This window comes from Cydia strobilella, chromosome 12 (assembly GCF_947568885.1).
Source record: "Cydia strobilella chromosome 12, ilCydStro3.1, whole genome shotgun sequence".
NCBI classification, from domain to species: domain Eukaryota; kingdom Metazoa; phylum Arthropoda; class Insecta; order Lepidoptera; family Tortricidae; genus Cydia; species Cydia strobilella.
This window is the reverse complement of record NC_086052.1, coordinates 645,823-671,521: the sequence shown is the minus strand read 5'-3', so window position 1 is coordinate 671,521 and position 25,699 is coordinate 645,823. Positions and strand designations below refer to the sequence as shown.

The 25,699-nt window shown below is 39.8% G+C and overlaps 1 protein-coding gene across 3 annotated transcripts in view; it reads left to right on the top strand.

Annotated features, from left to right (window-relative positions):
- Positions 1–12,317, top strand: part of LOC134745937 (5-hydroxytryptamine receptor) — a 174,727-nt gene extending 162,410 nt beyond the window's left edge. For all 3 annotated transcript variants that reach the window (XM_063680078.1, XM_063680077.1, XM_063680076.1), the window contains 3 exons: positions 1,220–1,353; positions 10,374–10,483; positions 11,082–12,317. In XM_063680078.1, coding sequence (XP_063536148.1) covers positions 1,220–1,353; positions 10,374–10,483; positions 11,082–12,000 — 1,163 coding nt within the window. In that variant the 3' untranslated portion in view covers positions 12,001–12,317. The remainder of the gene's footprint in view (positions 1–1,219; positions 1,354–10,373; positions 10,484–11,081) is intronic.
- Positions 12,318–25,699: the final 13,382 nt, after the last annotated feature.

Here is a 25,699-nt window from a genome sequence, read left to right as displayed (position 1 = left end):
GACGGCCGCTTCCCTATACAAACGTAACGTTTTGGTCGCGTTGTACAGGTTGTGATTGCGACAATTTCATTGTTTGGTATATCGCTTCTATAGTAGGTAATAATAACTCTGTATAGTAAACAAGTTATAAGCTTGCCTTGTCAACTCGCATGGTCGATTGGCACGCTACAGAAATGTATGGAAAGCGATGAGTACGGGTTACTATCCCTAGACGCCCGACCGGGCCGAGCCGAGGTCTCATTCAGCCAAACCCAAGTTTATATAAATACTGGCAAGGCAATGACTTTGAATTACGTCACTTATTATTTACAGTTTTCATTCCATCACAGAATAAATACAATTCCTCGGAGCTCATGAACCGCCTATACCCTGGTTTGGCCGCGTAATGCGCAGAAGTCCTTTAGAAGTAGAGGATAAGCCCTCATAATATGACTCAAGAGGTAAAATGCTGACCATAAAATAATACAAAAGAGGCAGAGGCTGTCCACTAATCACATGGTTGCGGACAGTCCAAAAAGATTTGCTGAGGACGGACTTAACGCCGGAAATGACACAAAATCGCCAAGAGTGGCGTAAGTCAGGGGGGCTTATCCTGAAAAGGGATAATAGCCAGGGGCTTGATTGATTGGAGCTTACATGTGTAATTACTATTTTCCTGCTTTACACTTGCATAGCATGGATAATATTAATGTTTATACAATGAGGCACATAGTAACGGATAGGCTCCTTTCTCTCTTTTTCAAAAAGGCGCAGAGAACCTTCACGCCTTTCTAAAATCGCTTCGCTTCTACCCTAGTAATGGTGAAGCCTATATAAGCTTTATTTCAATGTTGCAATTTGTACATTAATGGATACGTGCTTTGTACGCTAGTTTTAATTTAAAACAAAACAATGTATATCAAAAGGTAAACAAAAAAACTCAAATTACCCTCAGGCAGCGGGCGCGGGCTCTGTTAGTCTGGTCTGCCAGTGCCAACGGCGCGCACGCTGGCGCATAAAAAATTATCCGATACTATTTCGGGTCTTGGCCCTACTGGATACTCTCCTGGTGTCAGCACCGGAGTGTGACCTGCTGAAGTGGCGATGGTCGGGGGTGTGTGTAAAGAATGCTTGAGAATTTGTTATGACGGATAAAAGGGAGTCTAGTGTTTTCACGGTGTTTTAGATATACTTTAATGTTGCATAAGTAGTAAATAAATGAAATGAAATTTGTTTGCAGGTAACGTGTTCGTGATAGCAGCAATAATAATCGAGAGAAACCTTCAGAACGTAGCGAACTATCTGGTCGCGTCGCTCGCCGTGGCCGACCTGATGGTGGCCTGTCTGGTCATGCCACTGGGAGCTGTATATGAAGTGAGTACTAATATTATTTATAGCGTGTGACAGAGACGGGATGCCTAAGCGTGCGTTAGTACGAGATAGCACGCCTAATGGGCATCTTCCCAATAGAGCTAATTTAAGTAGACCCCGGCTCGCGTATTAACAGACTAAGCCGCGGGTCAATTTATAGTAGTCGCGTGCGCGGCCATGTTTTAGTATCACGCGGAAGCCAACAGCGCTGCGCGCGAGTAGAGTTCGGTAGCCGGTACCTTGGTGGATAAACGTGCGCGCGTATCCGACCCTACGACCGATCACGAGTATCATAACTGAATTGTTGTTGTTGTTTTTATTTATTTTTTATTTAGATTAGCTCTATTGGGAAGATGCCCATTAGGCGTGCTATCTCGTACTAACGCACGCTTAGGCATCCCGTCTCTGTCACACGCTATATATTGTAGTTTTTTTTAATAGCCTATCTTGTGTCCCACTGCTGAGCAAAGGCCTTCCCTTTCTTCCATCACTCATCACGAGTTGGTGCATGCATTGGTGCCAGTCGCTGCTAAAAGCGTCGAGATCATCCCGCCATCTCTTTTTGGTCTGCCTCTGCTCCGGCTAATCTGCGGTGTCCAATTCGGTACCCAATTTATTGTAGTTTCTAAATTTTAAATTGGAAAATATGACATGTAAAGTAAACGTCTCAATCCTGACTAGTCTTGCTAGGAACTAGAGTCTTTTGAGTCAACATTTGAAGTACTCTATTCGTTTCTACGAGGCTGCACTAGAAGAAAATCCGAGTCTTTTAAGTCCAGAGTCGAGTCCGTTATTGAGGTAATTTTAAGCGCAATATAAATAGTTTATCAAAAAGAAATATTTCTATATATTTATGCAGAACAATTTATGTTTCGAACTGTAAAGATTTGAATTGAATTGAATTGTCTTTATTTCAGATAAAGTATCAATATTGTGTTAGTTACAAACAAATAAATCTTAAGCTAACTTAAATACTATGTTAGTAAAATAAATTAAATTATTCTTAAACCTACAGGCCAGACTTGACATGTCGCTATAGGCTTGACCTGATCTAGCCAATGTGCCAATATAATACAATTAAATTTGCTCGCAATCACCTTCAGAATGCCATTTTGACTAGCTCTGACGCGGCCACGACATCGCGCGGCGACGGCAGCGGCGAGCGGCGGCCATAGGGAACGAAAGGTCCGATCGCTGTGTCTCGCGATCGCGTTGTTTAAACTTAGCTTTAGTTGTAAGTTTAGTTTTTTGCATGCCAGATGATGGTGAAATATGTGATACTCATGTATAATATTGTCTGACCACCTTTTGTACCATATTTCATGCAAAATAAAGTTATTTTCTTTCTTCTTTCTTTCTTTCGCTCCAACCTATGGCCGCCGCTCGCCGCTGCCGCCACCGCGCCATGTCGTGGCCGGGCCAGCGATGAGATATTTTTCCGCATGATCGAGTTGAACCCGTCAGAATATGCGTTTCGGCAAAAATCTTCGACACACTTCGATTTATTTGGAAATCAAGGTTGGCAGAAACTTTTGGCGCGTTGTTTCATCCACTACTATTGATGCTGACTGAACATGACACGTTGTGGACAAGGGTTTAGAGTGAGCTTAAGTGGTCGAGCAAACATCAACGCCTCTGGCTTTCAATATCGATCTGAACTCAGTTTTCCGACCGATTGACTGATTGGCATGTTAGGATAGTTCTACAATTTTCAATACAAGGAAAACTTAAATTAATGCCTGCCTGTTGCTGCTCAGTTTTTTATGTTAATTTGCTGTATTTAATCATGTTTCATTGTGCACAATAAAGAATATTATTATTATTATTATTATTATTATTATTAATCAATGCAGGTAATTTGTTGGCAACATAAATACAAACTTTCACTAGATCCAATAAACTATTCGGTTTTTAGTTTAATTTCGCTGTCTAACAGAAAAACTAAAGAAATTATGATTATACTGGTTTTTGGCCGCGACTTCGTCTGCGTGGACTTAGTAACAGCAGCTAAAGTAAGTATAGCGTCTGGAAAAATTCTCATAGCAATCATTCAATTTGAGCATATTATGCACACAAATTAGCAGGCACTTCATTAATTATCTCAATTGCACCCCGCTTTTAACTTTCTTAAGGGATGATTTTCGGGATAAAAACTATCCTATGTCCTTCTCAGGGACAACCTATCTCTATCCCAAATTTCATATAAATCGATTCAGCGGTTTAAGCGTAAAGAGGGAACACACAGACAGAAAGACAGACAGACAGACACTCGCATTTATAATATTAGTGTAATAATGAAATTGATAATTCAATGAATACCTATATTAGGTAATCCGTATTTTTGACATTTAGATTTTTATTCTAGAAAGTTTCTAGTCTAGTATTTTTATACAATTTTGGTGTTTGACGATCCTTTTGTGAATTCTTATTATTAAGTTTGACATATCTATAATAATTCAATGTTTTTAAGAATAATAATAACTGCATCAATAAATTGCTCTGATATTTAGATTAAGGTAATATTTAAAACTTGACAATTTAAAAGTGCTTGTTGCTAGGCCTATTTGAATAAAGATTATATTGACTTTGACTTGACTTTGACTTAGTATGGATTAGATAGATACCTAACTTATAATGAATACGTGAAATTTCGTGATGATATGTGGGGCAGGCGTGAGTCCATTGAAATTAAGAAATATCCAAACTTTAATGGAATGGCTTTTCTCTACATTCCTCCATCTTGGGATCCAGTTAATCCATCTAATAAAGGAACGAGCAAAACATAGGACTATGAGACCATATAGTGTTGAATGGTTAAGACATTTTAGTATAATAGTACTGTAGTGTTACTTGAAATCGTTGTAATGTATTTGTATTGTAACTATGTACTTACGCTGAAGACCTCGGTTTGAATCCGGCTTCTGCGTCTGGAACCCTCGAGTCACCTTTTTAGGGTTCCGTACCCAAAGGGTAAAAACGAGACCCTATTACTAAGACTCCCCTGTCTCTGTCTATCTGTATATCAGTCTGTCTGTCCGTCTGTCACCAGGCTGTATCTCATGAACCGTGATAGCTAGACAGTTGAAATTTTCGCAGATGATGTATTTCTGTTGCCGATATAACGACAAATACCAATAACAGAATAATATAAATATTTAAGTGGGGCTCCCATACAACAAACGTGATTTTTTTGCCGTTGTTTGCGTAATGGTACGGAACTCTTCGGGCGCAAGTCCGACTCGCACTTGGCCGGTTTTATTTAGTACATGAAATCTATTTCAGACAGCTGAAGTAACCAGTTTAACGAAACTTGTAACAAAAAAGTTAATAATTTTACAAAGTATTCCATAACGGGTCCATTGCGTCGTATATCAATTTAATTACAATGTAAGCCTTTAATCTTAGTTTGTACATGTCCGTGACACGTTGCGTACAAAGTTACAAACAGCAACACTTAACCGTTCATCGATGGACCTTAATCCTATTGTGATAAGGTTTACGAACTGTCAGTTCACAGTGGGCGATGCTACCCGGATTTCGGGTGAACTTAAGTGGACAAGCAAACAACGCCTCGGCCACCCTTGTGTAGACCGAGTTTTACGACCGATTGGCTCACTGGTTCATTTATATGTTTCTGTTTGATTAAGGTTTAGGAGATTATGTGTGATTTTTATAGAAGCAGGGTAGAGAGAGGCGAAACGGATCAAAGGGATCAATATATTGCATTGATAAGAGCGCACCAAAATAGCACCGTACTTTTTTTTCTAAGCCTGCCAGTTATTAGCAATATTTTAAATACCAACCTTTTTGTCAATCTGATCCAACGAGGGTCAGGCCCAGGTAGCAAAATGACGTCAGCGACGTCATAATGACAGCATTATTACGTCATTATGACGTCGCTGACGTCATTTGACGTCATTTTGCTACCTGGGGGGTAACATAAAAAAGAGGTATCACATCTGTGTTAAAAACGAATCCCGAATGTGTTATAATTATTTTTACGAAATTTCACAAAGTTAGAATAAGTAGGAACTTTTTTGTTATATATTAGGTATTACATCTATCAATAACTATTTGTTTAATCTTGAAAGTTATCATCGTCTGTCTGTATGTATACGAGATACAACTACAAACATAACGCCTCTGGCTTCACCCCGTTGTTAAGGGGCCCACTGACTATCAGTCCGCCGGACGATATTGGCCTGTCAGTTAGAACAAAAATTTGACAGTTCCGAACAACTGACAGGCCGATATCGTCCGGCGGACTGATAGTCAGTGGGCTCCTTTATAGAGATAATAGAAAAAATAAATACCTACTATATATTTAAAGTTATATTCAAGGTACCCCTTTTTCTATAAAAAAGAGGGCTGTTTAAAATATAAAAATTACATTTGGTGTCTATATCTTTAAGTCTTACACTCAAAAGGGCCACCTTGACGCTTTTTTGTTTAGCCATATGGTTGACTGGTAGAGAATGCCTATAATGGCATTAAGTCCGCCTGTTGTACACTTTTTATGTGCAATAAAGTTTAAAATAATAATAAATAATAAAAGGGTTATTAGGTTTGTCATAAAACCACAATTGTGGTATATTTTCACGTTTCACAAAATTACACTACGTAGAAACTTTTACGTTATATGTTATGACACAAGAATTTGTTTAATCTTCTTTATGTGTAATCATCGTCTGTATGTATACTAGATATGTATACAAAGGTTTAGGGTAAAGTTAAGTGGACAAGCAAGCAACGCCTCTGGCTTCACCCTGTATCGACCGAGTTTTCCGCCCGAATAGCTATCGGGAAGCATATTCATTCAGGGGCCTATTTGATGCCTAAGAATCATTCGTAACATGTCCATTGTAATACCCACATTAGTTTTCGTATGTATTAGAATACTCGTGAATGTACTTATGTAAGTTTATACAATATGTTTTCCTTCACAAAGAGTAAGTGATTGATATCAATTGGATATATTATCTCGTAATCCAGAAAAATTCATTGATAAAAGCCAAGGATTAAATCATTTTCGATAGCCTTATTAGTCCATTATCAGCACTTCATCCATACTAATATTATAAATGCGAAAGTCTGTCTGTCTGTCTGTCTGTGTGTTACCTCTTCACGCTTAAACCGCTGAACCGATTTAGATAAAATTTGGCATAGAGATAGGTTGAGTCCCTGAGAAGGACATAGAATAGTTTATATCCCGAAAACATCCCTTAAGAAAGTAAAAAGCGGGGTGGAATTGAGATAATTAAGGTAGTGCCTGCTAATTTGTGTGCATAATATGCTCAAATTTTGATTGCTATGAGAACTTTTCCAGGCGCTAAACTTACTTTAGCTGCTGTTACTAAGTCCGCGCAGACGAAGTCGCGGGCAAAAGCTAGTAATATTATAAATGCGAAATTCTATCTGTCTGTCTGTGTGTGTGTTACCTCTTCACGATTAAGCCGCTGAACCGATTTAGTTGAAATTTGGCATAGAGATAGTCCCGGAGAAGGACAAAGAATAATTTTTATCCCGAAAGTCATCCCTTAAGAGGGTCAAAAGCGGGGTGGAATTTAAATAATTAATGTAGTGCCTGATAATTTGTTTACATAAGCAATTAAGCAAATGCTCAAATTGCATGATTGATATTAAACTTTATTCAGGCGCTATTCTTACTCTAGCTGCGGTTACTAAGTCCATGCAGACGAAGTTGCGGACAAAAGCTAGTATAAAAAAATAGAAATAGATTTAATATTTTAATAACAAACCCTCCGTGAGACATAGACATATTAAATATATTAATAACAGGTCACTCACGTGTTTTAAGTCGAAAACGCTCGACATGTTTCACTCCGGTCCGTCACCGTTGACGCAAGCTCCTGATGACGCTCCTGCGTGCGTTTTCGTGCGTTTTCGACTTAAAACACGTGAGTGACCCGTTATTAATATATTTAATAGATTTAATATTAATCGCACTATAATATAGCTTACTCTCATGCGATGTGATGTCGCGAACGCGTCGCAAAAGGCAATATCCCCGTTAGCCGTCTGCCTAACCATCGTGCCTCAGGTGGGCAAAGATGTCAATAAGATAAGATAAAATCTATTTCATTGAAAAATATCCAAAAATAAAAAATCATAATACGCGTATTGCGTAAATAGTTACTTAAATAACAATTATGGTTAAGAAAAGTAAACATAAAATTTAAGGTCGTAAGCAAAGCTGTAACTAGCACTAACATTTAGAGTTTTGAATGATTCACGGTTAGTTTCACTAGACTTATATTGACCGGGATATAGACCGTTATCTGTGACTGACAGTCACCCGTGAACATGATGCATGTAACTGCGTCGAAATATCAGGAGCTCACAAATAATACAAAAGGTAATCACGGTCTATATCCCGGTCAATATAAGTCTAGTAGCACTAACATATTTTACATCAGTACCTAAACTAACCCAGGTAGCAAAGTGACGTCATCGACGTCATATTGACGTAACAATGACGTCACTGTGATGTCATAAAGACATCGCTGACGTCATAATGACGTATAAATGCTACATGGGAAGTAACTTTATACTTTGTATCTTAGGTATTTCGTGTTAGTAGGTCAATGTAGTGTAAGTTAGGTGCTTATTGAGCAAAAACAATAAAGACTAAATTAGTACAAGAACGTAGGTAAATAACAGTGAAATTAAAACGTTTCAACTTTGACAATACATATAAATAACAAAATAGGTCGTTTATTTTAGAGTAGTAGTGAGGGTCGCACTAAAACTATCGTGAGGCATATTTCAAAATATTTATCAGTACGGTTTTTACTCACTATTATTATTAGTCGCTTTTGGCGACATGTTTCGGATTCTTTGGGAATCCATCCTCAGGCACGAGTGTCCGCGGCGGTTGTACGTCGTGCACTGTAGTAGTGAGGGGTTTTAGATTGAGAAACGGCCGTCCCCTTTCCTCTTAACTGAAAAAAAGATTTGTTGTGACTATTTAATTTTAGCTGTATAACTGGTTTTCCCGTAAATACATACATACCCGCCGCGATTAATAGGTACGTTCAATTCTGCCCTAGTTTTATCAAGTAAATTGACAGTGACAGCGCCGGCGTCAATACCGCAGCAGTAATGTAGCTGCTGTTGCCATTCTAACTAGAATATTTGGATAGGAATGTACTCTTTGGAGTATTTTTTACGATACCGCCGTTTTTATCGCTGTTTTTTTTTCATAAACTAAAAACCAATCAACGTAAATTAAAAACATAGGAATAGTCTCCTAACACCATTTTCGCGTAGCAAATGAACTAGTAACCTTACTGAACGATTTAAAAAATCCACCCTGTACGACTTATTATCAAACCAATATCACATTTTGAACAGAATACGCCTTTACGCTCGAAATCGAGTTTTCCATCCGACTGGCCAGCTGGCATGCCAGTAATGCAATATATTCAATGCATTCAATGTATGCTCGCGTTCATATTGCATACTATTACGATACGATATTTTAAAATGCTTTGTTGCGCGCTGTTGGGTTTTGATCGAGAATATTTTAAAATAAATAAATACTTGTATTATAGGATAATTTTACTCCGATCTAACGTGAGTCATCCTTAATCCCAAAACGTCCCTGGCAACGGCAATGCACTTAATTTTTAGCCACCATTTAGAATTGAAAATTATGTAGGAGTAATAAAAATAGTGGGGATTCGTTCAAGATCATATTTATTCTGTATCGTGTTCTGATTAAAAAGAGGTAGAAGAAAAAAAATTGACGCGAAAAGTTTTTTGCTTTTGTATGGAAGACTTAGACCAAAGATAGATATAACTCCGTAATAGATGGATACAGTCCAAGGAAAAAACGTGCCTCGAAAATCAAGAAAATTTGATTCTCGTTCAGAGGGCGCTACTAGCTTTGGCCTACAGTCGTATAGATGGCGTTGACGGTTTCGTTTGTTATTTAACAATTTTAACGCATATCAGTGAAAGAACATGGGTCAAAATCATAAAAATAATTAATGCAAATAAAAAAAATCATTTATCCATATTTAAATACATTTTATCGTATTTTTATAAATCTTCTTTTTTAGTTTTAAAGTGTGTCGACAGATGGCAGTGAATTTACTGGGGTTACAAAATTTACTGTGACGTACCGCTCTAGTATAAGTTACTCTATGCTTAGACGAACAGCCTCATAAAAAAAATCGCGGCAAAAATTTTTTTTTCTACTTTTTCCTAATCGGAACTAGATACCGAATATGCCCTCAAACGTAACCCCTACTATTTTTGTAAAACATTGTATGTACATACATAGTTACATAGAGAACATCCATTAGGTACTCAGGAATAAAATGTAACAAATAAATGCCCTTTGTGGGCAGGGGTCACTATCGACTAGGCCAGGAGGGCGTCAAATTTTATGAGAATTTAAAGCACTCGGAAATATGACGTTTAAAAAATTGTATTATTTTTACCAATAAATAATCTGAATCTGAAATAGACACGCATAACGCAGTACTAACTGCATGTGATTGGATGATCAGTTATTTGAAATTTATAGCACCAGAATACGGAAAATAATTGGATGTGTTTTCCAATGGCTGTTACGGCTTTTATGCGCGATGGGGCTGTATGTGTTTACTCTTATGCTAGGTATTATTCTCTGTAAAAATAAATAAAGAACTTATCCTGCGGTGCCAAAGGTTGGATTAAAAAAAAAACGGTAAATTCCCTTATCACGCGACACCAATAATGAGACGTATTACGTCCCAGGTAGCAAAATGACGTCAGCGACGTCATAATGACGTCATTTATACGTTATAATGACGTAACGGACGTCATAATGACGTATAAATGCTACCTGGGGTATACCGCCAATTGTGTAGAATATTCCAAATTTCTTTAGTATCTGAAGAAGACTTGAGAAGTCCTCGTTCTGTTCAAAACTTCATGAGAGTTCCCAAGTTCTACAGCACACACAACCACTAGTTTAATACAGTGACGAAAGTAATGATTGTTTATGTTGCCAGGTAAGCCAGGGCTGGATCCTGGGCCCCGAGCTGTGCGACATGTGGACCTCCAGCGATGTTCTCTGCAGCTCTGCTTCCATTCTTCACCTCGTCGCTATAGCTACTGATAGGTAAACTTCTTTACAACTTATAAAATCATTTATCACCTGGAGCCCGTTTCTCAAAAGCTTGTAACTTGTAATACAAGTGGAAGTCTCTTTCTAACAAAAGCTGTCAAAAAGTGACATCCGCTTGTATTACAAGTTACAAGCTTGTGAGAAACGGGCCCCTGGTATTTAATTGTGGCTTTAGTGAAAAAGGGTACTAAGTCTTGCGCAGCGCAGGTGAAAAAGGTGGTAGGTTCCATATAACACTTGTACCCTTTATCATCTGAGATGCGCGAGACTTACTAAATTCATAGAACCTTTTACTAAAGACACAGTTATTATTTATGCATGTAATAGGTACAGTGAGGTTCGAAATTGCATGGAGAAATTATGAAAGGAATTCATTCATAACCTCACTGTAAACTGACGCCACCATTTGCAAAATTAGAAATCGTAGTAAGTACATTTTGTGGCTCTTTGTCTGTGTCTGCTCAGTTGTACAGACAACTAAGACCAGACTTGTGTCAGGTATTAGTTGTTGTCCAGAGTATAGTTTTTTAAGTGTATAATTACCTTATTTTATCTTCCGTATATTTACATCTAATATCCGTTTTGTTACCAGGTACTGGGCTGTGACGGATGTCGACTACATGCACAACCGCAACGAGCGGCGCATCTTCACGATGATCGTGCTGGTGTGGGCCGCCGCGCTCGTGGTCTCTCTCGCCCCGCAGCTGGGCTGGAAGGACCCCGACTACCTCGCCCGCATCACCCAGCAGCAGAAGTGCCTCGTCAGCCAAGACCTAGCCTACCAAATCTTCGCCACTATGTCCACCTTCTACGTACCGCTTGCCGTCATCCTTATCCTTTATTGGAAGATTTTCCAAACAGCCCGACGACGAATCAGAAGGAGGACTGAACAGCCACCCCCACGCCCGACGTCAGCTGACGGTACTACGACTCCTGGTAGACCAGTACAATCCGCCAGAGACAGGCGCTTTGTAAAGAAAAGGTTCCTCAACTTAAAGAAGTGCAACCAACGTACGCGAACCGAAGCGCTAGCCGCATCGCTTCTCCTCACTGAAGGCCAAAGCACTTCCACTGTAGATACCCTGGATGAGGAACCTCGCACAACTGCGTTCACGATCAACGAAAAAGCGCCTTCCGTTTCGCCTGAGAAGTCTTCCTCGACTGTTACGAACGGGTCGAAAGCGGAGCGCGCTATTGTTCCCGCTCCCTCGCATAGGGAAAAGAAGGAGTCGCTGGAAGCTAAGAGAGAGAGGAAAGCAGCTAAGACGCTCGCGATCATAACAGGGGCCTTCGTGTTCTGCTGGCTACCTTTCTTCATCATGGCGTTAGTGATGGCTATTTGTTCTTCTTGCGTGATTAGTGATTACTTGGCCAGCTTCTTCCTCTGGCTCGGCTATTTCAACTCTACGCTTAACCCGGTTATCTACACAATCTTCAGCCCCGACTTCCGCCAGGCCTTCGCCCGAATCCTCTTTGGCACCCATCGTCGAGGCCGCAATAAAAAATTCTAACGAAAATGCCCCTACTATGTATATAATTAAGCCGAAGGGTGCCGGCTGTTACAAAATGGACTATAATATTCTCCGTGTACGATATTTCGAATATATTAAACGTTGTTAGTTAGTGTAAATAAGCATAGAAATTTGTAAATATATCAGTACGTACATACGATAGAGGATGTTGAATATATTGTTTTTTTAAACCGTTATCATAGTCTATAACATTGTCAGCCGCGACGGCGATGCTCGAGAGTCCAGGGCATTGCCGCCGCTCGCTCCTAAGTTGTTCCAAGTGACATTACTACATAAATATAATAAATTATATCGCACTGAAGACTTTCATTCCCCTCATTTCCAGATACCTACCAATTTTGTGCTTAAGTGCGGAAAGTAATGGTTCTTACATTAAAAGTTAGACGCGGGAAGTTGGTACACAAAAGTTGGACGGCCGTCAATGCGCCAGTTTGGCACAATTACTGTTGATCGAAGTAAAATTGAACACGAATGTGAAATTTGCTTCCACATCAGCTTCTAGCGTGACGAGTTTAGAATTCAGTTTTGGGGTCCTTGGCAGAGGCTGGGCAGAGAAAACGTTTCCCAATTTACGAGGTTAAGAAAAAGATATCGAGCCTATTGAATATGCTTTGACAAAATCAAACGCTCAGTGCAGAAGGGCCGTCAAAGATATTCTGACTTCATAGATAATGAATATTGTGTAGCCATGATACAGTTGTAATTCTGTACCAAACTATAGGTAATGATGTTAACTTATGATAATACCTGATTTACTATTTAAGACTTTTATAAGTAATTCAAAGTAGATTTCACATATTTTTAACGATAGAATAACATCGACGATCAGCTAAATCACCAATTTAGTGCGACGCTGCGAAGCTTGCGGTCCTGGGTTCGAATCCTTGTAAGGTGAAGAATAATCTTAGTTGCCGACTTGCAGAGTTATGGGAGGTACAATCGGGGACATTCCCGGTGAACTACTTCAGAATTTTTTTACTTCGTTCCTTACGAGCAAGCTAAAAACCCCGCCTCTTACGCAATTACGATGTTTAGGATTCTTTATGTGAATAATGAAAAGGGTAAAATCAGGTAATGAGACAAACATTACATACTTTACTTTACTGCCGCTTCTTTTCGCCATCGCCCTACGCGACAACATTACCATCCTTACCACTTAGATGGTTGGCAGTCCTCAACTGTGCGTTTCTCTAGAAACTTCCTGCCTCGCACAGCTAAACTGTGGAATGAACTGTCGCCTGCGGTATTTCCGGACCGATATGACCTTCAAACCTTCAAGAAAAGAGCGTACTCCCATCTTAAAGGCCGGCAACGCACTTACAACCCCTCTGGTGTTGCGGGTGTCCATAGGTGATCCGTCTGCTCGTTTGCCTCCTATTTCATAAAAAAAAAAAATAACAATAGGTAGTAAGGACAATTTATTAGTTGTTGTTAATTAGGCTAAGCTTCGCCTCCCTATAAAGATAACCAATTAGGATGCATTTTGGATTCCTTAACTAGTTTCTAAATGCCGCCCGTCACAAAGAAAATGAACGGCAATAAACTGTAGGTAATATTTTTAATGGGCATCACTTTTGTGATATCGCCTGACCGTCTGCAAGACGTTGAAACGATTTTTCCCCTTAAGGTGGTTCACCGGGAATGTCCACGATTGTACGAGTAAATACGTAAATATTTATCTATAATTCTATATACTCTGACAAGATTTTATTTAGGCTTCGCCATGTTGCAGATTTTTGGTGACACTATTTTCTGAAATGAAGACTCTTTGACAACAAACATTTAAGTTATCGAATGTCTCCGATGTATACAAGAAGAAAAGATTTCGCAATTACCTACTACAAAAATTCCAAAAAAGGTTACTTATCAACGATGCAAAAAAAAAAATTTAAATAACTACAATAAATAATTGCTGTTAGTTTAAGTTTCGTGACGCATTGGTTCAACTGTAATGTCATGTAAACATTCTTATCAATAAAATAAAATAAAATAAAAATAAATAAAACATTTAAGATAAGATGGAGTAAGACTATCACTTGACTTATATCGACCGCTATATGGATCGTGATTACCTTTTGTCTTTCATGCTCCCGATATTTCGACGTACAAGTCTAGTGAAACTTACCGTGAATCATTCAAACTGTAAAACTAACACTTTTATTGAATCCTCATACTTTTAGTCCTGCCCCGAGCAAAATAAACTACGAGTATGTTAGTCTTATCCCATCTTACCTTACATCAATAAAAGGGACGAAGGATTGCGTGGCCTTCCAATATTTGCAAATTTGCAATGTTTGCAAATTTCTCGTTGGCATGATCTGATATTTTATTTGACTATACAATGCCGTACGCCATTATTATTGCCACGGACCCGTTTCTCAAAAGCTTGTAACTTGTAATACAAGCGGATGGCACTTTTTGACAGTTTTTGTTAGAAAGGGACTTCGACTTGTATTACAAGTTACAAGCTTTTGAGGAACGGGCCCCTGATGTAAGCTGACTACACTATCTCAGGGCCAAATATAATCTCGCTAGGTTTTACATATAGGATAGATATGTCCAACACACCGCTAAATAAACTAGTAGCTGAAGTAAAATTGAGTAAAGTGCGATTCGTCTTACAACACAATAATGTGCATAGTGCGTGTCCGTACGCAATTTTCTTTATGGACTAACACAATTATATCAGCAATTCCACAATTTCATCACTATCAAGCAAAATCGAACTAACATAAAAGATATGAACGGATCGTGGTTCATGAATAAAAGAATCGATATTTCCCTTCATTAATGCAAAATGAACATTTTGCTCGAAAATACCACTCGATCTAAAAAATTCAGAGAACGATGGCTCTAAAATGGGTTCAGAAAAAAAACATCGATAGATGATGGATGGATGCTGCTTAATGAACTGGTTTTCACGCGTACTTTGTTTGACTTAGCATAGGCTTTGTGTAAGGCCTGAGTGGACGCTCGAGTTGGGCGTGCAGCGGGGCGGGGCGTGCGGCGTGCATGTTAAACAAATGCAAACGTATAGGAGCGGCCTTAGTGCACGCTGCTCAAATCACTTGTGAGCCCGACGCAACGCTGCACGCCCCGCTGAACGCTCCGCTTCGAGCGTCCACTCAGGCCTTACACTTATTATTATTATTATTTATCATTTATTGCAGACAACATTGGTCCATATACATAATAAGCATAACACAACAAAACAACACAGTTAAAATTATAATAAGAATTAAAATAAAATGAGTAATAAATAAATCTTGACATTAAAATTCAATTGATTGATCATAATAATTGTAGCTTTATCGAGTTTTTTTTTTGTTGATAGCTACAATTGGGTAATTTGAAAATGGACAATAAATGAACTGCGCGACATACAAGTTAGCTACGATGCTTAAACCGAATAGGATATACACTGCAGCCACTAACCTGAGAGCTGATGGTGGAAGCTGGAGTCTTGGAGTCCACGTGACCAAGGTGGACTGCAGCGTCTTCTGAAGCGTCACACGGTTGTTCTGAAGTGTTTTGTATGCCGGCCGGCGAGAATGACACTATATGTAGCACTTTTTAGTTAAATTTTGGACATTCCATTCGAATTCGATGCGAACACGTTGAGATTTCAAAATGGAGTCAGCCAGAAGGTAAAACTTCGGCGTGAGTTGTCTCGCTCGCGCACAGGTTGCGCGTCGATCTTGCATCTCTTTCTAAGCGACCACAGACGTAGACCAACGATCTACGCTATCCATTCGGAAAGCATCGTGAATATATTGATGGCGCGAAAGTTTAAAATACTTATTTTCAAAACGTAAACATTCCGCCCACCAAAATACAATGTTTTGTATTTTAATAAACTTTAACTTTAAGCGAGACAATGTGTATGAACAATCTTAAACCTAAATTTTAAGAACTATTTTTTTTTTTTTTTTTTTTTTTCTTTATAACTACAGTTAATTTATCTTAATAATAATTAAGTTACTGATTAGTCAACTTGGTTAGGAAGTGGACATAATTTAGCTAATGGTCGCTTAAGAAGATTTCCATTAGCAGTTCGGAGTGTTGCTAAGCGTACAATTCCGTCCGGCCCAGGATGCAGTTCTACTACGCGGGCTAGAGGCCAGTGTAACGGCATTGTATTCTCAGTTTTGATAATAACAACCGAGTTAACGTCTAAAGGTTGGCACTGAGAAGTCCATTTTGCACGTTTTGTCAGCGACTGTAAATATTCCGATTTCCAACGCTTCCAAAAGTCTTGTTGAAATCTTTGAATTAATTGCCATCGACCTAGACGGTTCAGTTTCATCGAAGTGTGGTCTTCGTCGGGTACTGCAGTAAGCGGCTCAAGCGTTAGAAAATGACCTGGGGTCAGTGCGCTTGGGTCGTTCGGATCAGAGCTCACGGGGCATAACGGCCGAGAATTAAGCGAAGACTCAATCTGAACGAATAATGTGGTTAATTCTTCGAAAGTAAGAGTTTGATCTCCGACAATACGATACAAGAGAGATTTCGCCGCTTTGATTTGGATTTCCCACACTCCTCCGAAGTGAGGACTCGACGGTGGGTTGAATCGAAACTCTATGTGTTCTGTGCTGGCAGCTGATCTCATATAACTATTGAGCACGTTATTTGCGCCTATGAAATTAGTTCCACAATCTGAATGAATAACACTTACTCGACCTCTGCGGCTCACGAATCTTCGAAGCGCGGCAATGAAAGCTTCAGAGGATAAGTCTGATACTGCTTCGAGATGTACAGCCTTTGTTGTGAAGCACACAAACAGACACAAATATGCCTTCCCTATTTTAGCACCTCTATATGAACCTAAACGAATGCGGAATGGCCCCGCAAAGTCGACGCCAACTATTGAAAAAGGCTTAGCTTGATTTACGCGAGTTGCCGGTAGATCACTCATGAACGGTTCAAGGGGAACCGGATTTAATCGATAACATCTGATACATTTAGATAGACAGTGCCTAATCGCGCGTATGGGAGACAAGATCCAAAACTGCTGTGTTAAGAGATAATGCAGCGTGTTCGTGCCTGGATGACAGTTTTCGCGGTGGAAAGCCTCAATAATGCGGTAAGTTAACGTAGCGTTACGCGGAAGTAGAGCAGGGTGTTTATGATCGAACTCGAGTCCAGATCTTGATAAACGTCCGCCCACCCTGAGAATACCATATTTATCTATGAACGGATTTAATTTGCGCATAGATTTAGAAAGAGGCTTCTTGGTTTGTAAACGAATAATTTCATTATGAAAGTGTTGCGATTGTACATGTTTAACGATAGGCCCGAGAGCGTTGTGAAGTTCATTGAGGTTAAGGTAAGTAGTCTGACAACGCGTTTGCTTGTTACGTAGGTTTCTTATAAACCGCTGACAATAAGCTATAATCCTCTGGACCTTTCTTATCGAAGAGAATTTCTCTAGTAAACCATCGAGGAAGTGCGTTTCGTCTTGGACGACTTGGACGACGAACGCGTGTGTGCGTTCTTCAACTATAATGTCGGAATTGCCGCGATCAGAAATATCACTCGTGGACGCATCGAGTGAAGGCCATGCTGCAGATGGCTGCCTAAGCCACTCCGGTCCCGCCCACCATAGGGACCTGTGCAACAGATCTACTGGAAACAATCCGCGAGACGCTATATCAGCGGGATTATCTGCCGATGGTACGTGGTTCCAACTGGCGTCGGGAACGGACTCCTGAATATGACTAACTCTATTGGCGACAAACGTCTTCCAACGGTGTGATGGCGCCTTTATCCATGAAAGTGCAACGGTGGAATCCGACCAAGCAAAAATTTTGAAGTTCGGTAGTACTGACGAGTAAATTTCTTTTACGTATTTAAGGAGATCTGCGAGTAATACCGCTGCGCACAGCTCCAGGCGTGGGAGAGAAACGCGTTTGATGGGACAAACTCGACTTTTGGCTAAAAGTAAGTAGGTATGTACCTTATTATGGACATCAGTGGCGCTCAGATAGACCACAGCTCCGTATCCAGCCTCCGAGCTATCTGAAAAGCCGTGTATCTGACAATTCGTCATGTTCACGACGGATAAACAACGAGGTATCTCTACGAGTTGCAGGGATGACAATTGATCAGAAAACCGTTCCCACTGTTCAACAATGTCGTCAGGAGGGGTTTGGTCCCAGCCTACACATGCAATCCACAATCGTTGAATAAAGCACTTGGCGAGGAAAGTTAAAGGACATAAAAACCCCATAGGGTCGAATATACGAGCTAATTCACTAAGAATAGTGCGTTTAGTACAAATACGGTTTAACGGTTTCACTTCGAAAGTGAATGCGTCTTTGATAGGATTCCATTTTAAACCTAGTACCTTAAAACTATAACTTTGATCATAGTCCATACAGACAAAATCTGTCAAACAATGTTCAGTTGGTAACTCTGCTAATAATTCCGGATGATTGCTAGCCCATTTTCGAAGTTCAAATTGGCCTCTCTTCAATAAGGCTATAACTTGACTTATAGTTTGGCTTGCTTCCTCGAAAGATGGAGAACCGCTGACAATGTCGTCGACGTATACATTATGTTGTAAGACTGACTTAGCTAACGGAAACTCATCTCCTTCGTCTTGGGCCAACTGTTTTATTGTACGACATGCAAGGAAGGGCGCTGAGCTTACACCGTATGTGACAGTATTCAAACGGTATTCTCGTATGGGTTCGGACTGGTGAAAGCGCCAAAATATTCGTTGGTAATCACGATTGTGTTCAGCTATTAGCAGCTGCCGATACATTTGCCGCATATCAGCGGTGAAAACAATTGCATTGATACGAAACCGGCATAATATGTCAAGAATGTTCGTTTGCAGTTTCGGACCTATCAGTAAACTTTCGTTCAGAGAAATACCGCGCGCGTCCTTTGCCGACGCGTCGAAGACGACCCGCAGCTTTGTTGTGGCGCTTTCAGGGCGTAAAACACAATGATGTGGTACGTAATACCTACCTTGGGACAATTCGCTAATAGGAACTAGACTCATGTGCCCGCTTTTTAAATAGTCCGCCATGAAATCGGAATATTGAGCATGAAGTTCAAGGTTATTTAAGAGTTTTCGCTCTAGCGAGTGGAATCGTCTAAGGGCCGATTCCCTCGAGCCGGGAAAGCAGAGATCCTTGACATTTTCTTTAAAAGGCAAGGTGACGATATACCTCCCGGTGGGATCACGAGATAACGTTTCAGTGTAATGTTGCTCACATTGGATTTCTTCGTTGGTAAGCTTTGGAATAGCTTGAGGAACGGAGTCAAGCTCCCAAAACCGTTCTACCTGTGAACGGAGCTGCTCTCCTTCTGTGACAAAGAATGAATTCATTTCAGCTGCTCCGGCAATCTTAGTACGACCCATCAAAATCCATCCAAATATTGTATTAAGAGCAGGTGGCTGAAATTCTCCTCCATCAATACTTCCTGGGGTTAGAAGTAAGGGGAAGACCTCCGCGCCTAACAGAACATCGACGTCTCCCGGCAGGTGACATTTAGGGTCGGCTAGTTTCAAGTTTTGCACATGAGTCAATTGAGTCTTGGTAAGTTTGGCGTTAGGCATCGGACCGCATATCGTAGCCAAAGTGAGAGCTTCAATACTGAATACCGTTTCGTTATTCACGCCTATTTCCAGCTGAATTGCACCCGATACGGGAGCCCGCAACAGACCTAAACCGTTAATAGTACGTGGTGTTGATGATCGATTGAAGCCCAAACGAGTAGCCGCACGCTCAGTGATAAAATTGGGTTGACTACCCGGGTCGATTAGGGCACGACATGGTTGAAATCTTCCAGCAGAATCGCGAACGTTAATCTGGGCAGTAGCTAGCAATACAAACGAATTTATGCATGAATTTGTAACCAGGCTCGCTTGTGTACACGTATTTGAAGATTCAACTACGTTGCAAACGTTTTCCGCTTCGCTAGCTTCCGAAGTTTCAAGATGAAGTAACGTATGATGACGTTTATAACACTTTTGACATTTGAAAATGGATTTACAATCTTTAATGCCATGGGAAGGTTTCAAACAATTAAAACACCAACGGTGTTGTTTAGCGTGATCGAATCGTTCTTGTGGTGGTTTAGAGGAAAACGTCTTACAATGGAGTATTGAGTGGTCCTCTCCACAAAACGAGCATTTGGTAGTAGGGATAGGTGTCACCGTTTGCTGTACCGATGACGTGGAATGAAGCGTTGTTTCACCCTCGTTTTGATCATCTGCCGATAACAAAGTCGTCGTCACTTGTTTTTTCACATAGTTGAGTTTGTCGGAGCGTTTATCAAAAGGTTTACCAGAATAACTGAAAGAACGAGACTTGTCGGCTATCCGAGCCTTTTCAACATCACGAGTTTTATCATTTGACGAAAAGTGCGTATCACGAACAAGCGCTTCGCATTGTGAATATAGAAAAGTCTTAAGCGACTCATACGTGGGCAACTCAGCAGTTGTTGGCTGTTTCTCAAACAAACATCTAGTTTTCGAATCCAATTTAGAAAGAAGAAGGTACGTTAGAACAAAGTCCCATTTGTCAGTAGGTAAGTCGAGGCGCGTTAGCATTGTTAAGTTTTCTTGAAACGTATCAAGGGTTCTACGAAACTCATGAGGTGAATTTGATTTGAAAGTAACATCTAACATTTCTTTCCAACAAGTAAACGCTAAATCACGCTTACCGCGATAACGCCCGATTAAAGTTTCGTAAGCAGCGCGGTAATACTCGGCCGCCACGGGGAAGGTGCGGATGAGTGCCAATGCGTCGCCCGACAGGCAAGATACTAAGTAATGCATTCGTTCCGTGTCCGATAACGCTTTGTTTTCGTGAATAAGTGAATTAAACATATCGTAGAATTCGGACCACAGTTTAACATTTCCGCTAAAGTTCGGAAGATTGATCTTCGGGAGCCGGGCTTGTGTGACGTTACCCGTTGGAGGATACGACGGTGGACTCGGTTCATCGGAGGGTCCCAGGAGTTGCCGATGCAACGAGAGTATTTCAAAATAACATTCGTCAAATTGACTTCTAATTTCATCCTCCCTAACCTCCAAGTCGTTATCGATAACGCTCAAAATGTCGGCATGAGCCTCTTCAAATTTGTTTGCATGCCTTTTAACTTCTGAGTAATGTACAAGAAACGAGTCCATGTAAGTTACGTCATTTTTCGCCTGACGCGCAATCTCTAATGCTTTCTTTACGCGGTTAAACGCAAGTGTACGAATACGACGTAACGCCGGCAGATCGTTAACTGTTAAACCTTCCATTTCTATCGACTTCGATTTAGTTCCTTTAATTGATTTCCTTTTATACAATGACATAGTTCTGACTGTACCTATTAGTACCTATAGGTACGTTATAAGTATTTGTAGTTTAGTATTGTATCGTAAAGTTATACGTGAATCGCTAGTGATACGTCTTAGAGTACACAATGCCTAAAGTAAACAAATATATACGCAATAATAGAATATATTTTATAAGTATGCACGAATGTGGTTTCAATTTACACGTAAATAAACGACCATCTGTTACTAGGTACCTATACGTATAGACCTACACAGTTATACTTAGATAGTTTCACTTGCTGCGAAATATGTAAGCACAAAGTACCTAGTAAAAGTAAAATGTTTATGAATTCTCTTGAGTATACTATACTGTACTACGTACGGGAATTATACGAATAACCCAAACGATAGAATACCTAAGTGAATATAGGGTTAGACGTATTGAGATGCACAAATAACTCAAAGAAATCAAACAAGTAGGTACTTATTATATTCTTAACGCAGAAAATTAATATTACGATTTACGATTGTATGCAACGCGACTAAATACGGAAGGCGATAATGCAATATGAACTTCTCGGAAATGTAGTTTAAGTACACGGACTTTTCAAATTGGTCGGTTTATACCAGAATGATTTGCAGTAATTATTGCAATATTTCGCTAACAATAGCACCTATTGTTAATATAATCTTATAAGTAATAGGTTGCTCATACACATATACGCCTGTTTTAACACCTGATTTATAGAATTTTAACATAAACACAATAATTGCGCTGCTAGTAATAAGCGGCGGGTAGGTATTTTACGCCTTTGGAATGTTGCAATTTAACTCAAAATATCGTAAATAGGTGGGAAATAGTATTAAATTGCTTGAATTTGTTAAATTTACTTTACCAATGATGGAATCTAAAGGTTCCCGGGTTTCGGCACCAAAAAATTATGTAGCTTTATCGAGTTTTTTTTTTGTTGATAGCTACAATTGGGTAATTTGAAAATGGACAATAAATGAACTGCGCGACATACAAGTTAGCTACGATGCTTAAACCGAATAGGATATACACTGCAGCCACTAACCTGAGAGCTGATGGTGGAAGCTGGAGTCTTGGAGTCCACGTGACCAAGGTGGACTGCAGCGTCTTCTGAAGCGTCACACGGTTGTTCTGAAGTGTTTTGTATGCCGGCCGGCGAGAATGACACTATATGTAGCACTTTTTAGTTAAATTTTGGACATTCCATTCGAATTCGATGCGAACACGTTGAGATTTCAAAATGGAGTCAGCCAGAAGGTAAAACTTCGGCGTGAGTTGTCTCGCTCGCGCACAGGTTGCGCGTCGATCTTGCATCTCTTTCTAAGCGACCACAGACGTAGACCAACGATCTACGCTATCCATTCGGAAAGCATCGTGAATATATTGATGGCGCGAAAGTTTAAAATACTTATTTTCAAAACGTAAACAATAATAGATTGATTAAATTCTGTTTAAAAATAATACTAAAATTAATAGTAATTATAAGATTTCATTATGCGCAGTCAAAAATAAATTAAAATGTCAACCTTAAATTAATTTTGATTGAAAATTAGATTAGATTAAAAATTAGATTAAAGATATATTAACATGCAGACTATGACTATACTTAGCATCGGAGGCTTAGCCGGTGTGATGTGACGCTGACATAGGACACCGACTGACTGCCGCTTAGGCTGAATCACCAGTCATGCGCGCTCCCAGTGCTATCTTGCCTCAACTTCGCCTCCCCCTCGTAGTCTCTTCTTCCTAGTCCCTGCTGCAGGATACCAATTCTGGCTGGAGCAAGTATCAGTATCAGTATCAGTGTCGATAGATGATGGATGGAGGATGGTTGTCATTTCGCAGAATTTATAGAAAACGCAAATTTAGCTTAAATCTTCTTCTTCTTCTTTTAAAATTATGGCTTCAGCCCAGTGGGACTATTTCGCCAGTGTCAAGGTATTAAGAGGTTTACAAACGACAAAAATTTGTACGGTTGTACAAGACAGTGTACGGTGATTTGTTAGCTCTTGTAAATCGATAGCTAGACTTTACAAGAAGCACGTGGACTACCGGCCGTTGACTCCAAGATGGTGGTTAAACGCGCTTCAAAATTAATTCTCCATTCACTGCACACTACCACATTAGTTTACTGTATAATAAGCTATCGATATTACACTTTAAACAATATTAATGAGCAAAAAACAAAGTAATTAATCACGATGCTAACTATCAAGATGGCGCTCGAACCGGAAGTCAATTAGCTTAAATAATCTATAGAAATTATATTGTGACATTTCCTTTCCTGTCATCCCGACGTGACATTTATCACAATAATTTTTAAGAAAAAAAAAACCGACTTCAATGGGGGCCGCTGAAAGTTCACTTATTGTTGATGGTGCACTCTTAGATTCCAGACAATGAAATGAAAAAGACAGCATCTTTTGCCTAATTATGTAGAAAAGGAGGTAAAACTACCCACTTTTCTAGTAGCATTTCGTTTTTGTAAGGATCGCAGTTCTAACCTAACCTAACCTACTTTTCTGATATCATTTCGTTTCTGTAAGGATCACAGCCACAGCTCTAACCTAACCTACTTTTCTGATAGCAGTTCTGTTCTGTGAGAATCGCAGTTCAAAACCCAACCACCCACCTAACCCACTTTTCTAGTAGCATTTCCGGGTCCGGGTCTTGGTCCGGATCAGAGTCCGGGTCCGTGTCGGGCTGTCCGGGTCCAAGTTTGGGTCAGAGTTCGGTCCGGGTCCGGGTCCGAGTTGGGGTCCATGTTCAGACCCGGGTCCGGGTCCGAGTCCGGGTCCAAGTTAAGTTTAGGTCTGGGACAATAAGGAAGAGAACAAATCGCCAAACGTGAACTATGTGTCATTGAAGAGTTCCATTCTGATCATCATCAGCAGTTTCCACTTCATCAAATGTCACTTTTTTAAATGTAAATGCTGGATTTGTTGATGAAAATCCAAATATCACTATATGTATGCCTTTCACATTTGAGGAGTTCCCTCGGTTCCTCGTGGGTCTCATCATCAGAACTCGAGCTTGACAAAAATATGTCTTAAAAACTTAAGTTGCTTAACAAACATAAAGAAGAGGACAAGTCGCCAAACGTAAACAATGCGTCACTAAAGAGTTCCATTCTGATCATCATCATCAGTTCCACTTCATCAAATGTCACTTTTTAAAATGGAAGTGCTAGATTTGTTTATAAAAATACAAAAATCACTATATGTATGCCTTTCACATTTGAGGAGTTCCCTCGATTCCTCATGGATCCCATCATCAGAACTCGAGCTTGACAAAAATGTTTCTTGAAAACCTAACTTGCTTAACAAACATAACGAAGAGGACAAATCGCCAAACGTGAACTATGCGTCATTGAAGAGTTCCGTTCTGATCATCATCAGCAGTTTCACTTCATCAAATGTCACTATTTAAAATGGAAGTGCTGGATTTGTTTATAAAAATACAAAAATCACTATATGTATGCCTTTCACATTTGAGGAGTTCCCTCGATTCCTCATGGATCCCATCATCAGAACTCGAGCTTGACAAAAATGTTTCTTGAAAACCTAACTTGCTTAACAAACATAACGAAGAGGACAAATCGCCAAACGTGAACTATGCGTCATTGAAGAGTTCCGTTCTGATCATCATCAGCAGTTCCACTTCATCAAATGTCACTTTTTTAAATGTAAGTGCTTGATTTGTTGATGAAAATACTAAAATCACTATATGTATGCCTTTAACATTTGAGGAGTTCCCTCGATTCCTCATGGATCCCATCATCAGAACTGCTTTTTGACAAAAACGGGACCAATCTGTATGTATATACTTACAATCAAAGAAAGAATTTTCAAAATCGGTCCAGAAATTACGGAGTTATGGAGTAACAAACATAAAAAAAAAAAAAAACATACAACCGAATTGAGAACCTCCTCCTTTGAAATCTTGAAGTCGGTTAAAAAATGCAATTATGAGGTTTTTGCATCTATTTCGTATTATCCGACTACTAATAAAAGGTTCTGGGAAAGTCTACGGTGCTTTGAGGATTTTATGTTGACTTATTTGGTGGTTTTAGCATTATCTAAACTGTGTACTAAGTCTTTTCTGGAATCAACATAAAATAAATACGGGCAAGAATGTCATCGTAAGTAATACCTCGTCCACATACTCGAAGAGTGGCATGGGAAATAGCGAGGGAAGTAGGCAGTGACGTAGTGTGGCCGCGCTACTCGTTATCAGCCACCATAATGCCCTGCCTTCACTACTTCCAATTCCACTCGTCGAGTATGTGGCCGGGGTATTAGATTTAGTAGCAACGTACCGTCCTCAAAGATATCGAGAGTGACGTGCGGACGGCAGAACCAAAG